Here is an 18,115-nt window from a genome sequence, read left to right on the forward strand (position 1 = left end):
CCAATCATTAAAAGCCATTAAAAGCCGTGAACGAGTTACGATTCAACACACCGTTAAACCATAAATTAATAAACGAAAGAAGCGTTAGTTGTTTTTAAAAAAAGTAGTCCATTAGAATTTATTATCATACCAAAGAGAGCATTTTCAAACTAAAACTATTGAACTATGTTCTAATAATGGGTCCGCAAAGATTTGACAATTGTATCCATCAAAGCAGATGCAGTATCTGTTGCTGGATTAAGATAGCACTTAGCCCTAACGTTTTGCCCGTTTTGTAACGGTTTATTAATGAACTTATTTATTTTCTGAAAAGGTTAATTAACTAACTAAACTTTATAAATATATTCGTGATTTGAAATTCGCGTGGTTAAAGAGACTTGATAGAAATTTGACGTAGTTGAAAGATGATTTACATCGCACTAGTGAATTCACAGTGCGGCCATAGTCGCCTTTTACTATAGACATTTTTGAGATTAACAAATCTGCCCTAGGTTTATATAGTTATCCTGTATTTGTTTCTGGTACTAAGATAGCCTAAGTGTACAAAACTATAAGTTATAATAATGACGAAGTACCATTTCAATAGGATATTCAGGTTTGTGTTAATTCGTTAAAAAGAAGTAAAAAAAACCTTTCAATTACTACAAAATATTGAAGTACTAGTTGTACTAGTTCAGATATATTTATTTAATTAATACTAAAAAAGAAGATACAGACGTACTATGATAAAAAAACACTTGCTCAATTGAAGCTCAAGCTCACGATGGTAGGAAGCTTGATAATTCACCCTAACTGCTTACCATTTAAGAAATAGAACTGAGCAACGTTTACAAGCAAATTAATTGCATATTTTTAAATATGAAATTTTCAATTATATAAAAAAAAAACTTTCGACTACATGACTGTGACCAATGATTAGATACTTAAGCTTGTACAACCGGTATGAACCGGTTTTTTATATGCATTGCATTTTAAGTACATCTAATAAAAAGTAACAGAATATGTACTAAAAAGTAAAATAAAGCTCAATTCCAAAATTGTGTACAATCTTTGAATTAAACTATCATTCAAAGATTGTACACAATTTTAGGATTATACTACAATGTTTCTGAATTATGTGCAGCTTGACAGTGGAAAAATAATATATAATTAAAGTCCTACCTATATAGTCGAGTCATTTGATAGTTTCACTTGAAAAGTTTTCCGGGAACACTTACTTATTGATAGTCAAATTAAACACTACCTCCGGTTCGGAAAAGAAAATACCCTGACCTGAGAAGAACCGGCGAAAGAAACTCGGCGGGTCTTTTTTTTTGTCCGATTTATTAAATACATACATATATTGAATATGAGTAGAAACAGCCAGGAGGCGATCGTTTCGTCATTCCCAAGCTAAGACGAATGTCTAACCCGTAACATAAGATATGATAGTGAAGTATCATTATAACAATTTGAGTTAACTTATCCAGCTCTTAGTAACGGACAACGTTGAACGAAATTGTGATTTGTAGAACCAAGTGAATTATTTCAAAAATAATCATAGTAAGCATACATTTATGACATTAACACAAAAAACACTTTACTGTGCATATAGCTGTTCTGGACGGTTTCACCTGCTGGCTTAGCGTTACTGCCGTTACTCCGCCCAATCAAAATCAAAATATTCTTTACTCAAGTACTCATAAAAACACTTTTAATCGTCACGTTAGAGTGTTGAATTAAACGCAAAGCTACCATAATAAACAGGCTGTCAAACGCAGAAAGGGTTTTTCAAATCGAACTGGAAATTCGTGAGTTTAGTTCGTTCAAACCAATAAATTCTACAGCTTTTTGGGGGCTTACTATAGGTGAGTATGCTTGAAATACAAATAATTTCATGCACAGATTATATACAGTGAAATATGCAAACGATCTAAATGTAAAAAATCAGCGATGATATATATCATAACTACTACGATAAGATAAGGAAGATACTTATAATTAGTGACAGAAACTCTAAACAAACCTTCAAACTACCCAACAGGTTGCGACATTGTCTCTTTATATTTGCAAAGGAATCATATTTTATTTATCAATCTGGGGTCACGGCTTTACCCCCACGAGAACAAGCCAAGAGATGCACAAGGGCTTATACCTATAAAGTTTTAATGGCACAGCTCATATACTTTAGATTTTATTGATATCTAAAACACCCAGACCTCGTCACTGATGATCATCTAAAGTCTTAGGGTATTTCCGAATGTCCTAGACAGTTGATTTTGATATGTGTGCTATTATTAGTATTTAATACTCTGACACAACATATCCGTCGAAAAATAATAAAATAACAATACCTTATCTAAGTCCAAACACTGCGTGATAAGGATTCTTAGATTGTATACGGTAAGAATTGAACCCGAGACTTTCACAACGCTAAACGCCTAGAGATCTAAACGGTACGTAGATACCAGATAACGGTATACAAACCCGGATACCAGAGCTACGGTAAACAAAAACCGTTGAGCTATTGCGGCTTAGAACATAAAATATTTGTGTAGGAAATTGCTAAATCAGTTTACACAAGGGTTTAACAAATCAAATTACAGGCACAGGGGATCAAAATATGAAACAAATATATGAAACCAATGATTGCTCAATCATGTAGAAATTACTAATTGCACGTATGTAATCTTAACAAATTAGTAAATACTTAGATTTTGAAGTTATATTTCTTTAATGACTACGTCTACGTTGATATTATTTAGATTTTAGACTTTGATTTGAAGGTGCATATATGAATATTCATATATATATATATATATATGTCTATAATACTACAATGTTAAATGAAAAATAAACAGTCTCGTTTAGAGAATTAAAAACATATTTTTTTAAGGTCCCAAATTTTGGCAAAGGCTTCCTCTTCTTTTTGAGAAGGGGGTTTTGAGCTTACTTTGTGCAATTCATCCAATGCGGGTTTGTGGGAACATGTCCAGCGCGAGATGAATTATAAGTACAAATGAAGCTTATTGCGCTTAGCGTTATTTTAGTAATTCTTGCCCCAGGTTTGAACTCAGAATCATCAGTTTAGATTCACGTGTTTTAACTGCTAGTCTAATTTTAAAGTTGATGTTGAAAACACGCATATAACCTTTACGTGCTTTCCGTTAAACGCAAGTGTGACTTTGCCGATTTCCAACGAACTTCTACTGATAATTTATAGACGGATTTAATATTTTTTTGAACATCACCTAATGGTAGGGCTCTGTGGGTCACACAGGTACTACCCATATATCCTACCGCCAAACAATACTTAGTATTGTTGCGCACCGAAGGTGTTTTGAAGTTTGAACGAGCCTACACTGGCTCGTTCAAACTACAGACACAGGGAATACAAAACCTCTGCTCTCAAGGTTGTTGGCGCATTGGTCACGTAAGGAATTACTAATAATTTCTTACGGCGCAAATTTCACTGAACAGTGGTGACTTACCATCAGTTAGTCAACCTGGCTACCTATGTAAAAAAAGAACTCGGGATTCCAACCTGATACCCCCGAGCTTATTACGAGACCAAAGCGAAAGAAAAGTTAATATAAGCTTACGTACAACAACTGCCAGTGTACTTGTATGCAGTTTAATTAAATTCGGTTTAGTCGAAGCACTTACTCGAGCACGATACGTTCAGACGAGAGCTTATATTCAAACAAGCTCAAGTGTAATTTGTATACAAATCGGAATGGTTCCGAGGGACAGATAAGACATGGGTTCTGTCGGTTCCCCCACAGAGCTGTGACATTACTTATTCATAGAAACATCGTTATAATTAAGTTAAGGGGGGATTAGATTGTTTTGAACGCAATTTCGTCTGTGATTTCGTTTGTACTTATATTTTAGTAATCAATATAATCAAACGGTAATACAAGTGTATTTAAATTTGGAATATAATTTAAAATATTTCCATTTTAGATAATAAATAAATAAATATTGGATAACATCACATACATTACTCTGATCCCAATGTAAGTAGCTAAAGCACTTGTGTTATGGAAAATCAGATGTAACGACGGTACCACAAACACCCAGACCCAAGACAACATAGAAAACTAATGAACTTTTATTACATCGACACGGCCGGGAATCGAACCCGAGACCTCGGAGTACCGTACCCATGAAAACCGGTGTACACACTACTCGACCACGGAAGTCGTCGCTTTTAGATAATCTTTATAGAAAACAAAAATATTTTGCTGGTATTTTCGTTGCTTGATGGTTTGGCTTTATGCAGATTCGGAAAAAAGCCTTATTCTGTTATGTTTTACAGGCACAAGCAACATAAATACCATTTTAGTTAACATCGTTAGCGGCGCATTTGCGGAGTATGACATGAATGACGGTGACCACGAGTGATTCATTTGCCCATATACATATATAAAATCAAAATATACTTTACTCAAGTAGGTTTTTACAAGTACTTTTGAATCGTCATTTAACAAACTATATTAAGTGAAGCTACCATCGTTTCGGAGTGCAGATTCTACCGAGAAGGACCGGCAAGAAATACAGTAGTTACTCTTTTGCAACATTTAAAGATACAAAGTCATGTTAGTTAAATACAATCATATACGTATATTATACATCCTACCTGGAAGTCGACAAGTATTAGCTCCACGCTTTTTTATAATCTATATAATCTTGTATTGAATAATATGCCTTCATTACCAATGTTTTTTTACAAATGTTTCGAATTTATGAATCGGCAAAGTTAAAAATATCTGCGGAGATTTATGAAAAAAAAACGAATACCTTGCCGCAAGAATGATTTATTGACTTTATATATAAAACAAGTTATCCAATTAATTAATTTCGGGACTTAGAGCTGTTGGGAAATATTAACCCCACGTGATGGACATAGTTACAATCGTCTGTAGTCGTGTACTTAATACCTTTCCTTGTTCTGTACAAGAGCGATTGCATCCGTTAAGGAAGGACAAAGAAAACATTAATGATTCATGGTATGATTACTTTATATGTAGTGCGGTATATACTTTTATTTTATTAAAACTTTCAATCTCTTAACCTCCAGTATATAGACCATAACACACCTGTTGACGTCTTTGGCGTATCTTCAATTGATTTATCTAACGTTTTGTAATTAATGTCTGGACAAAATTACAATCGAAATTTCTAGATTACAATTTTAATTTCTCATTATTATTATTATTTGCTTGCATTATGAATAATGAATATTCTAAATTATAACATTACAAATTTATGTCATTTGTTAACACTGTGTTAGTTGCGATATTTACATTGTACAGTTGTATAAATCCCTTAGTTAAATAACTCACAGTTAACAACAGGAATTATTCATTAATTTAGTCCATTAAGCCTAAAATACCCCGAGAATTTATCCGTCGCCTTAAAATTTATACCAAAGAACAATAAACTGCATCTGAATAAAACAAACCTTCGACATAAAGCGTTAGCGGACGTCTCGTGTCATCGACACGGGCCATTCATGAAGTGTGACGTCACATCCGGCGCGTGCGCATCACGGCCCATGGTAGGTACGGTGCAATAAACGCGATACGAGTTATATTTATGAAATTATGTTTTAATTGATACAAATTTCTCGATTTTAAAAATAGTTTATTAATAAATTATCGGTTACTTCTAAAGAGCAGGTGTCATAGCGCTTGTATCTTGATAATATATTAATACAAAACTCAATTTTGCACTTTTGGTAGAAACTATAGTTTAGTTTATTTTGCCTACATCGAATAAGGAATATAAACATAGGTATTATTATAATAAACCGTCCGAGTAATTGTTATATAATGTGACCGGTGGCTAAGTGTTGCTTGTTAAAACTAAAACGTATTAGGAATGTTTACTTCGGTAATCAGTAAATATCGATTATTATCTATTGTAAGTACTTACAAATAAAACAATAGTCATACGTATTAAAAAAATGTTACACGATAACAATCAGTTGTCTTAGTAAGGACGAGGTGAAGAAGCTTTGAAAAAATTTGAAACACGAATATTTTGCAACTGACAAAAGTACTTAATCTAGACATAAAAAAAAAATAACAAAAAATAAAAAAAAAATAAGAAACAATGACTGCGATCGTATCTCAAGTAGATGTAACGTTCATCTTCCGCGATGCGTTCCAAGCCCAACGCTGACGCTACCCGTTGTAGCTGTGACGAGCTATACACGTTAACGACGATACGACGACATGTCGGTATTACGACGTTAGACGAATAAACAGTCAGATTATAACAAACACGAGAAGCAAAGATAAATCCGTCACACTCATAATCCGATCAGACGACAAACCAACACAAGAGGATAGAGATCTCTCGCAGTGTCGATGGTTTGATTTTCAGCTGCTAAGAAGAATGTTGAAGAAGAGCCTATATGGCCCAGTGGTTAGAACGCGTGAATCTTAGCCGATGACTGCGGGTTCAAACCCAGGCAAGCACCACTGAATTTTCATGTTTTCAATTTGTGTTTATAATTCATCTCGTGCTCGGCGGTGAAGGGAAACATCGTGAGAAAACTTGCATGTGTAAAATATTAACCAAATTGTGCCACATGTGACCATCAACACGCATTGGAGCAGCGTGGTGGAATATGCTCCAAACCTTCTCCAATGTAAGAAGAATGTTAAAACCGTTAACTCACGATCCATTTACACTAGAATAACCTCATAACAACAGCTATCTAACTGCACAAGCAGGACATTTGATTCCACAATTAAACAAATTAACCAAATTGTATGTACTTGATAAACTGAAATTAATACAAGTGATGACTGGGTCATGAGCAATTGTTCTCGATAAGATCCACATTCCAAATTATTAAACATGAATATGGTTCTTAGTTTTACTTCTAATTAGAGAAGATGTTATCTGAGCCTCTGAAGAAATTATGGTCAGAGTCACCATCTTCGCCGATAAATGTTGGGACTGCAAAAAGTGTTTACTTTTCATACTGATGATGCGCGCCGTCAAATACGAGATCTGAGATGTTATGTGTCCCTTGCCATACTTTGCATTGCTGTACATTGAATAACTGGTGAATGGATTTTACTCACCCAGACAAGCCCACACAATGCACAAACTCCACAACCCATACAAAATCATTCTTGTGTGAAGTGTTGATTTAAAATTGTTAATTGAATGAATATAGTACATTTTAATTATATTTTTAATTTAATAGCAAACTCAAAAATAATAAGTGATCTTTTTTATAAAAGAGTTTTTAGGTCTGGGTAGGTACCACCTACTCATCAAATATTCTACCGCCAAACAGCAGTACTCAGTATTGTGGTCCGGTTTGAAGGGTGAGTGAGCCAGTGTAACTACAGGCACAAGGGACGTAACATCTTGGTTCTCAAGGTTGGTGGCGCATTGGTGATGTAAGGAATGGTTAATATTTCTTACAACGCCATTGTCTATAGGCGGTGGTGACCACTTACCATCAGGTGGCCCATTTGCTTGACCGCCTACCGATATCATAAAAAAAAACAGAACACAACTACTAAGTATTGTTGTTTGTAAACAGAAATACTTGGTATCCATGGAGCAAGTGCTACCTGAGTGGTAACATAATCAGACTGAATTGAAATCAAATTAACCAAGTATTATAATATAATTTGTACTAAAAATGAATAACCCAACGCCCCTATCAATTTTATCGTTCATACGAAATGGATCCTGTTTGTTTATCTATTTCGTTTTGTTATAGATAAAATCAATATATATTTAAAGGAGAAACTGTAGCCTGTATTATATTATATATAAGCCTAAATAAACAACAAATTCCTTTATATTCATTTAGACAAGATTTTACCCCAAGACATTTGGGTCTTCAGTTTTGTGACAATTTGATGTCTAACTTCTCTTTTAATTTGATATCTACGTAGCCAGTTTTCGCTAAGTAATTATGATAGTACTGTGGCATTTACGGCAGCTAAAGCCATCCTTGGGTTAAGGTTTCATATACAGGCTATAATCCACTCGGTTTTATCTGTTCTAAGAGATTAAAGATTGTGTCGCCATTGTCACGTAGATCGGAGAAGACTCAGGCGTTCAATTCTATTAGGTTAAAAAAGCGAAAATACGAAAGTCATTAAAATCACTTCAAATAACAAAATTTTAAGAAACGTCTTTATTTTTAATAGAGTGACACCACAATCAGAGAAAACATTTTTCGTAAAAAAAAATTTTGTAGCCATTACATATTTTTTGATTCATTGCATACAATTGACATTATTTCCCCTTTATTTTTCATTAAATTAATTTCATGCATGTATACAATAAACAGATGCGTTTCATTGTACGCATACGAACGAGTATTACTTAAGGCATTTGTCCTGTTTTAAGAAGCTCTTAGCCTCCGTGAATTGACCTCTTTGTGACGTCAGATTATTGCCTGATTACGAACATATAAATCTTGTTTGATCTTTATTTGTTATTTTATCTTCTCTTTCCTCACATAACTGTTTGTCTTTGTCTTCTGAGACAGTCAGGTCACCTTTTTATATATTATTACTAATACGATTCAGAGGAACCAGATATGTTACGTTCGATAAAGCTCATATGAAGTCACGAATCCTAAAATGATATCATGTTAATAGATTCCTTAAAATAATTTAGGAGTTAACGTAACCTTTCTTGTATTTTAATAATGATTTAAATTACTTAACATTGATTTTGGTAATTTACAATATGTAAATTGTAAATTTATATTTATTTATGTTACACAACTTAGTAATGGCTAACTGATTAAACGGCAAAATATTCAATAGTCTAGTTGATTCTGAGCAATATCGTTAAAAGATTGTAACGCTGACGGACACTAAAAACGAATGCATTAAAATAACATAAATACAAATTATAAATTAAAATACGTAAGAGGCACGGCCTGCTGGTCTGTGGAGGTAGAATTATACGAAAATCGAAAACAAGTTAGCCGTACAATATGACGTGACGTAACACGGCGGTACTGGCAATTGGCATGCGTGTCAGGCGTGCTACATAAACGCATTTGCTTTATCTGCAACCATGTTTAACCTGCTATGTTTGTCCAAGTTCAAATCTAATGAATTTGTTGTTTGTTTGTTGTAAAAAGTTTTGAGCATGCTTCAGACGGCAGATCAGTTTACTGTTATGCCATCTTGAGTATTCCGAGAGAATATAAAGTGAGAATGAGATAATTTACTTTACAAAAGTGGTTAACCCTTAATAGGTTTATAACCCAAGCAGGATCGATGCTATTCTGCAAAAGCGTTACAACTTAAAATATACGTTAATAATTTTTTATTATTATCCATGATTTCATAACGAACCTTAGGTAAACTTTAAACTGATTTGACGTAAGTATTTCACACAAAGAAATATCAAGGTTCCCTAACGTGAATGCACCTACCAATAGAATGTCTGATATGTATACCTTATAAATATACGATGTTTTTTTTTTCTTTGTACGTCGATCCCGTGAAAAATAATATACGTATCGGTATAAGAGTATGATCAATCGACGCGGAATCATCTGTAGATGGTTACAGGCTATACATTTTCCCCAACGAATTCCGTTCATCCCTCCTCCATTTTTATTAAATACCCATCGAAGCGGTCGGGTAACAGCTAGTTGTTACTAAATGTACTGTAATATAATGTAATACAATTTTTACTGAACTTAAATCTAATATTTGTCGATGACTGAATATTTGACTGTATGTTGTGTTTAAAACGGTTCGTATTAATACAAGTTTCATAAGTAACTTATTCAAAGAAATAATCACCACAATTACATTACCACAATACGTAATGAGCTAAGAAATTACAAAGGTAAATAACCCTTTGGGATAGATAAAGGAATACTAATCGATAGTATATTAATACGGATCTTTTATAAATTTTAATATTTACTTATTTAAACTTTATGCTTACATGAGCCGAGATGGCCCAGTGGTTAGAACGCGTGCATCTTAACCGATGATTTCGGGTTCAAGCCCAGGCAAGCAACACTGAATTTTATGTGCTTAATTTGTGTTTATAATTCATCTCGTGCTCGGCGGGGAAGGACAACATCGTGAGGAAACTTGCATGTATCTAATTTCAACGAAATTCTGCCACATATATATTCCACCAACCCGCATTAGAACAGCGTGGTGGAATATGCTCCAAACCTTCTCCTCAAAGGGAGAGGAGGCCTTAGCCCAGCAGTGGGAAATTTACAGGATGCTAATGTAATGTAAAATTGTAAAAAAAAAATGCTTACACGCAACACATTATATCATAGCACAAGATAATCCTGAAAGGGTATAAAATGTCTGTCATGGTAAATTATAAAAAAATCAAGGAACGGTTGTGTGCAAAACTAGTTACAAAATAACTTAATGGATAGTATGATAATAATGAGGATACTTTGGGAACGAAACGCCTACGGGCTGTTTCTGTTGTATTGAAAGCTTGTAAACGATTACAAAATCTTAAATATGACGAAAAATCTCATTGATTTTCTTTCGCTAGTTTTTATCAGGACAGAATAAATTATTTTCCAAACCGGCGGTAGTTTTTAATTTAACAAACAAAAAGTAAGTGTAATGCTTCTATATTGAATAAAGATTTCTGAATATGAATTTGATATACAGAAGGTTTGCTAAGACTTTATGGATATAGCGATCTCTTTATTTTGTGGAAAAGAGTGACTACTGAGTTTCTTGCCGGTTCTTCTCGGTAGAATCTACTTTCCGAATCGATGGTAGCTTTACATTTAAATCAACACTGTAACACGACGATCCAAAAGTGTTCTTATGTTCCTACTGGATAAAGAATATTTTTATGTTGTTTATAGTTGTTCGGAGATGCTTATAAAACAAATAATTAATTTTAACTTTACCGTTTCATAAAATCAAATCATTTGTAAAAAATACATTGGTAAAGAAGGTGACTTCCAGGCAGGAGACATAACATACATATAAAATAGTATTTAACTAACATGACTGTATTTTTAGATGTTGAAAAAGAGTTACTACTGAGTTTCTTGCCGGTTCTTCCCGGTAGAATCTACATTCCGAACCGGTGGTAGCTTACTTAAAATAGTTTGTTAAATGACGATTCAAAAGTGCTTGTAAAAGCCTACTTGAATAAAGTAGATTCTGATTTTTATTCTGAATGAACTTGACATGAAATCAATTGAAACGCCTACTGTGTTGGTCATCCAAACAATAATCAATATACCCGAGGGGATCGTGAGGGGAACTCTCGATTGAAACTAAAATGTAATTAACATTCGGCCTCGCAGACAGGGGCTTGGGGACCGAGGTGTAGTATTACGTTTGATCGTAGACGTATACGCGTACTTACATAGACGCGTGTATCGTTGTTGTCTGATCAATGTTATATTAATATATTGAAGTGTACATTTAGGGATACAAATTGAATTATAAATTATGGCCCATCGGTTACAAGACGTGAATCATAATGGATAAGTTCGAGTTCAAACCCGCGCGAACACCACGGAATTCTCATGTGCTTAATTTGTATTTATATTTCATTTCATGATCGATGGTAAAGGAAAACGTCTTGAGGTTTTTCGAACGGTGTGGTAGAGTAAGCTCTAAGGCTTCTCATCGATCTCTCAAACTACAGCTTCTTCCTTACTTAACACACTGATATCTAATTGTAACTAATACGTAACGAAACGTTTATAGTTATGTAGATATAAAACTCGTACTACGTAGAAGCATAACTTTTATCACGTGTGCACACGCACTATTTTACTATGAGATTTAAATAACAAAAGTTATTCATGGAGCTGGCCCTAGAAAGTCAGAAACGCGACGGATTAATTCTTAGTATTCTATACTAAGTTTAAAAATGTGCATCAATCGCAGATTTCAGAAAAGGCGCATGTAGAAGTCAAAATATTTTTTAGACGACATTTAAGTATTTACAACAAAGCAGTTGTACTAAAAAAATATATTCATCGATAATAATTCGAATTATCACACAAATTCAAACATACAAGTATATTTTTGCTGCACTTCATTAAATTAAAGTAACATTATTCCGACGTTCTTATGTTTTAAACTACGTTCGTACGACGTTCTATTTTAGCAATGAAATAGACAATAGACTCACTGACGTTTCCAGTTGCCCAAGAAAGACATCAACGCAACGCTAAATCAACCATCGTTGGTATTTCTTATAATCGTTATACTAGGGAAGGAAAAGTTATTCAAAAATAAATAGTCTATACATATATAACAATACGTATGTATGTTTTCGTCTCTTTGGGAAGGTTAATATACTTTTTGCTCACCGAGAAGATATTTTGATGTGGACGACGAAGGGAATTTCGATAAAAAAAAATTCTCGAAAGAGTCTTAGTGCTTAGTAACCTAGTCAATTGATGATGTTTAGGAAAACCGCATTTACACGATTCATCCATGTGAAGCTTCTAAGTAGAACTCACCCCCTTAAAAAAGCAGCGGTACCTAATTTCTTCGAGTGTCGTCAAGGGATCGCTTGCAAATGATACCGTGACTTTAGCAGCGACTTTATGTCAAGTTTTTTTTTTTCAACTCGGTAAATAAATTGTATAGACAAAGACCGAATAAGATTGAGAACACGTGACTCATTTGAAATCCCTAGATAAACCGATCTGGTTGATGTATTCATATTTGAAATACCGCTTATTTTTCTTTAAAGGGCTATTTTTCAGTTTAATTAATTATTTTTAATAATATTTAACGTTCCATTATCCACTGGGTGAATAATTATAGCATACAAAGCGAGGTATATCCTGAGTAACATAAATAATTGAGTATGCAGATGGCAAATTTCGTTCATTTCTTTTTCTCAAAGTTATATCGTTTATTGGCATTCAAAGAGACGAGCGGGAAACGTAAATGGATGTGCACTTACCGTTGAGTCCCCGAACGATCCAAAAAAAATAAAATAAACATAATGTTCACGAGCAGTAAGTATTTGCTGAGCTAAAAAAGCAGTGGTAAAGCTTTGTGTAGGACCGTCTTTATGGTTACCACTTGATCGTAGGGCTTAGTGCAAGCTCGAAAAGTACCACCTACTCTACGAGCACAAGTGACATAACATATTAGCTTTCAAGGTTGATGGCGCATTGTTGATGCGAGGAATGTTATTATTTCTTATGGCCCCAATGTCTATACTCAGAATGGGTCCAATAGACAGCCTCCCAACGTATTATACACAAATTTCCGGTCACCCATAAATAAATAGAAAAAAAAAACATCGTTAACGTGATTTATAAAACACTTCTTACCAACGATAAAATCGAGTAGATTGCGATATAACTGATCATGTAAAAAATAAATTATCTCTCAGTGATATTACTGTGGACTTAATTTATATGTCAATCTTGGTATCTATTTTAAATATTACGCTTAAAATTATTCAACAACGCTTCCGAGAGAAAATGTGCTGTTCAAAAGTGCATCATATTATTGTTTCAATGATATTATAATATAATGGGTACAAGCATGAGAATACAAGCAACAGTTAGAGAATTTGAACCATCAACGTCAAAAGGATCGAACTGAGAAAACACAAGTTAATTCGTTTTTATAGTTTTTCTCTTGCTCGGTAAAATCAATCACACGTTATGGAATAAAAACCCAAATGTTCTTCATAAAAGAGCAGGCGATTGTCTACCAGTGGAACAAACATAATTGGTAAACAAAATTTACTATTTACGTAACATATTCTCAAGCAACTGAACCTGATGATGTTCTGAATCTAGATCATCAACTTCTGTATCACGAGATATGCGAAATGGACATCTGAAAATGTTTTATACTTTTTCATGACAGAATTTATCAAACTGATAGTAGATGGCGCCACAAGTCGTTAAAACTAAATAGAGTTAATGCCTTTACGAGATTTCCTAAGCCACTTCATTTTATTCAGTACTAGCGACCCGCCCCGGCTTCGCACGGGCAATGCTGATACTAAATATACTACAGAATGCCTTACAATATTCACAGTTTTTCAGTCGTTAGACAATACAGACCGCTATGTGCCTGCGTTTTAAATCTGTAATATCTTCGAAAATATTTAAATTACATGCTGTAAAGGGCCATATTGATCTATATTAAATGCACAATATATTTAGGGTTCTTAATAGGATAAGGATTAATGCTGTATTGCTTAAAATCGTTTCGAAAATAAGCCATTATTTCTCGTAAAAAGTAAAAGATAAAAAATGGGTGTTTGTGGGCTAACCCTAAGAGATAGACATCCAACATCGTGGACTTTTTTTCAGACCTTTTTAAAGTGTACAATGCTGTAGTACATTATTTGGATCTATCTCGTATAGCCAGCTTTTGCAATGTAAGCGCAAAAATAAATATTTACGACATCACTTCAGAGACCTCTAAAATTAGCAGTGTTTCTCTACTACATTGTGCATGTATTAAACATATAAACCTTCCTCTTGAATCAATCTATCTATTAAGAAAAACCACTACACAAACCGTTGTGTAATTTTAAAGATCTAAGCATACATAGCGACAGCGGTAAGCGATTTTATACTATGTAATGAAGTTTCCTAATTCACTATAAGTTAAAATTACGCCGATCACTTAGCGTTTAGGGGCGCGCCTTCGTGAATGAACAGATCTTACTAATAATTATAAATGTAAGTTTGGATGGATAGATTTTTGTTTCTCAATCACGCCATCGGCTGAACAGATCTAAGTGAACTTTGTCACAGAGATCGATTTTAGTCTGGAGTAGCACATAGATTTTTTATTTCGGTTAAATGTAACTGACATCGTCTATTACAATATAAATCTCCTTTGTGACCCTAACACGCGGGCGAAGCCTCTACGTACCTATTTACTCTATTTCAATACATAAAGAAAAAAGCGAAGCAATAAAAAAAATCCTTGCTCACATAACAGCAACAAGTTAAGAAGTCCTTAAACTATGTAAGGCTCGTGCCCTGAGTTTACACGAGTACAGTCGTTATCGTATATAAGATAAAATAATGAAGCAAACATTGCAATTTAATATAATAATACTTAGTCTCAATATCATACATCTATACGAATACAATAAGTGGCAAAATTTGTCAGTTTGTATGTATGGGGTAATCTCCGGATATATGATTAAATTCTAAAAAAATAATAATGGTAGAAAGCTGAGATATTATGTATATGTAATTTCGGATATGGATATCTGAATAATATTTTACAGGTTTCAGATACGGTTACGGATATGAAATTATTTCGGATTATCCGATTGTATCGAATAGAAAATTACAAAGTAACAGTTTGACATTATTAGTTGGTTTGTTGTATAATCACAGAATAAACAAATAGCTTTAGAAAACAATTACAGAATTTTCATAAACAATATTTTTTTATATAGCATTCGGTTACGGATCGATTTTTATTTCGGATATCCGGTAGTTTCGGTTACGTTTCGGAGCTCCATAACATCGTTTGTAGAAAACTATATTATTCCTGAGTGCTATAGGATATCAAATAAATTTATATTATATTATTTTATTTCTTAACAGCTTGCACCCGTCGAAGCAAAGGCGGGTCGCTGGTAAATTATAAAAAAACTTACCCTAAAATTCTGGTGCGCGGCCTGCTCCTCAGCGTCGTACTTGTGTCTGATATTCTCAATCCGCATCTTCTTTAGGATTCCAGCCACTTCGATCCTGAAACAGATACAATTATTTTTTTTTAACTGATTGGTTACTGATTAAGCTTTAATTTGACTGAAACAAGTGAGTTTAGTGTTTTGTCCGTTGATTTAGAATGTATAATAAATAAGTATTTTATTATTATTCATTTCATAATTTTATTTTTTCGCAACATCTATATATTAAGGGTTGTCTGGAAGAGATGGCTAATTAGCCATAAGTCCGCCCATTGTACAACACTTTTTAGTTTTTACGTTTTTTTTTTTTATTTTTTTTTTTATTTTACTAATTTTGTTTTACTTTTATTTCTGTGTGTTTCGTTTTGTTTGTGGTGTACAATAAAGTATATTTCATTTCATTTCATTTCATTAATGAAAGTTAACATTATAAATGAGTTAAAATTCACTTAAAACAGTGGACTCCTAAGTTATTTTTATTATTGGCAAGACTTGAACCTATTTACAAAAATGTTTGTTTGATAACTACATTAATCACTATGGTAGGACTTTGGTCTCAGATCTGACGCAATTCAAACTTAATCAATATAAAAATAATTGTAAAGCATCTTCACCTTACAATATTGGACTACCTTTCTCTTGAACCTTGATCTATTACAGATATAATTAATTATAGCTAAACATATGAACTAACCTAACTCTCATATTTTCCTGCAATCGGCGCAAAGGGCCAAGGTACTCCTGCGATCTACCACCTTGGACTTCGGTGAGCTGATACTTGACATGCTTCATTCTTTCATTGTAGAGTTGCTCTCGTAGCACAGTGAACTGCCTCTCCAAATTAGCTGGAATTATTACATTAGAAGCTTATTAGAGGTTTATTTACTAATAAATGAGAGGTTTAAAATATTTATTCAGAAGGTAATTAAACAAATCGACACCTACAATTTTTACTACGCTAACTCGAATTTTAATGAAAATCGTTTTTTTGTGCCAAGTTGCTTAAAATATGTTATTTTATATGTATTAATAAAATCGTGAAGAAATATACAAAATTAACGAAGTAACAAATTTATACAACGCTAACTAAAGGATTTTTTTTAAATCAATCGATTTATATTACGCTTGCAATTATTAGTGGAGTGTGTGCACACTTTTGAGTTAGCTTAGTATAAATTGTTGGTGTCGAAATATAGATGGCATCATGACTTAATAAAGTTTATCATAATAAATATCAAACATACTTATAGTAGAAAAATTTTGTAAAATCATCCTGGTTACATATTGTTACTGTAAATGTAGGTATATAGTTTTATTTTTTTGTGGAAACAATTGACGTAACAATTGGGTCCCAATATTGGCAATGCAAGGTATGGATATAATTATATTTTTCGATGTCAATGTTTTAAGGTGACTAGGCTGACTTTCTAAATTGGCAGATTATTATTTGATATTGAAAAATCAAGTGGTGTTATAGATTTAATCTTTTAATTAATTTAGGAGTCTTAAGTACCTAGTCATTAGGTAATGAGTAATATTTTTTTCATTTCTTTTTATACTATGTGCAGAATGCATAAAATATTTTCGATTGAATATATGAAAAAACAAGTTTCAATGTAAATAGAATCATTTACAAGTTTCTTATTCGATTTAAGTTTATAGAATATCATAAAAAAAATATTTTATTAATAAGGACGTATTCACATAAATATTAAGGTTCAAATTCGCACATATGAAAATTTGTTTGTAAACATAACCTACGAAAACCAACCTAAGTTATCCAGGCATTCGTTTCTCCTACGCTCGCACTCGCTTTCATCCATTTCTGAGGAGTCATCAGAATCTGGTTCATCGGCTTCCTCAGCGCTAGAATCACGATCAGGGCCTCTAGACGAGCCCCCTGATCTTTCCGTATCTCCTCCAGACATATCCCCGTCCCCATCACTGTCTCCTTCTACTTTCATCGAAGGCATCTTGCTTAAAGTAAAAATTTATGAAACACAACAATTATACAATTTTGGTGTAAATATTTATCATTAAAAAGTCAGTTTTCGCTCCTTTCCAATTGTCCCAAATAAAAACACGTAACGTCAACGTCAAATGTCAATCGTCAACCATTTAGTTGCCACAGACTATACATTACGTGATGTAAACACTTAAAGCAGACTACAATAGAATCAAAATATCTGAAGTTTACAAGTGGCATATGTAATGATATTTTATTGTTATTTATAAACGTATAAAGTTTCGTTTTAGTTTCCTTTAAATAAATCAAATTCAGTTTAAAATAAAAATGCAATACCATGCCACGCCATCTGTTGAAGTTTGTGTCATCTATAAAAAGTAGTTTTTTTTAATCTAAACTTGATCTATATGCTCACTCAATAGCTAATAAACTGAAGTTCAGGGGCTTTTACTCCATGTAAAAACTTCTTAAATTTATTTTACAATAGCAAAAAATTTGTTC

General features: G+C 33.2%; 1 protein-coding gene across 1 annotated transcript in view; it reads right to left on the reverse strand.

Annotated features, from left to right (window-relative positions):
- The window catches only part of LOC113402109 (breast cancer metastasis-suppressor 1-like protein), a 123,639-nt gene extending 105,878 nt beyond the window's left edge, over nucleotides 1–17,761 (reverse strand). The window contains exons 1-3 of the mRNA XM_026642235.2: nucleotides 17,420–17,761; nucleotides 16,343–16,493; nucleotides 15,613–15,706 (exon numbers count right to left, since the gene is read on the reverse strand). Of these exons, the coding sequence (XP_026498020.1) occupies nucleotides 15,613–15,706; nucleotides 16,343–16,493; nucleotides 17,420–17,621 (447 nt within the window). The 5' untranslated portion in view covers nucleotides 17,622–17,761. The remainder of the gene's footprint in view (nucleotides 1–15,612; nucleotides 15,707–16,342; nucleotides 16,494–17,419) is intronic.
- Nucleotides 17,762–18,115: the final 354 nt, after the last annotated feature.

Source organism: Vanessa tameamea, chromosome 15, assembly GCF_037043105.1.
Source record: "Vanessa tameamea isolate UH-Manoa-2023 chromosome 15, ilVanTame1 primary haplotype, whole genome shotgun sequence".
NCBI lineage: Eukaryota > Metazoa > Arthropoda > Insecta > Lepidoptera > Nymphalidae > Vanessa > Vanessa tameamea.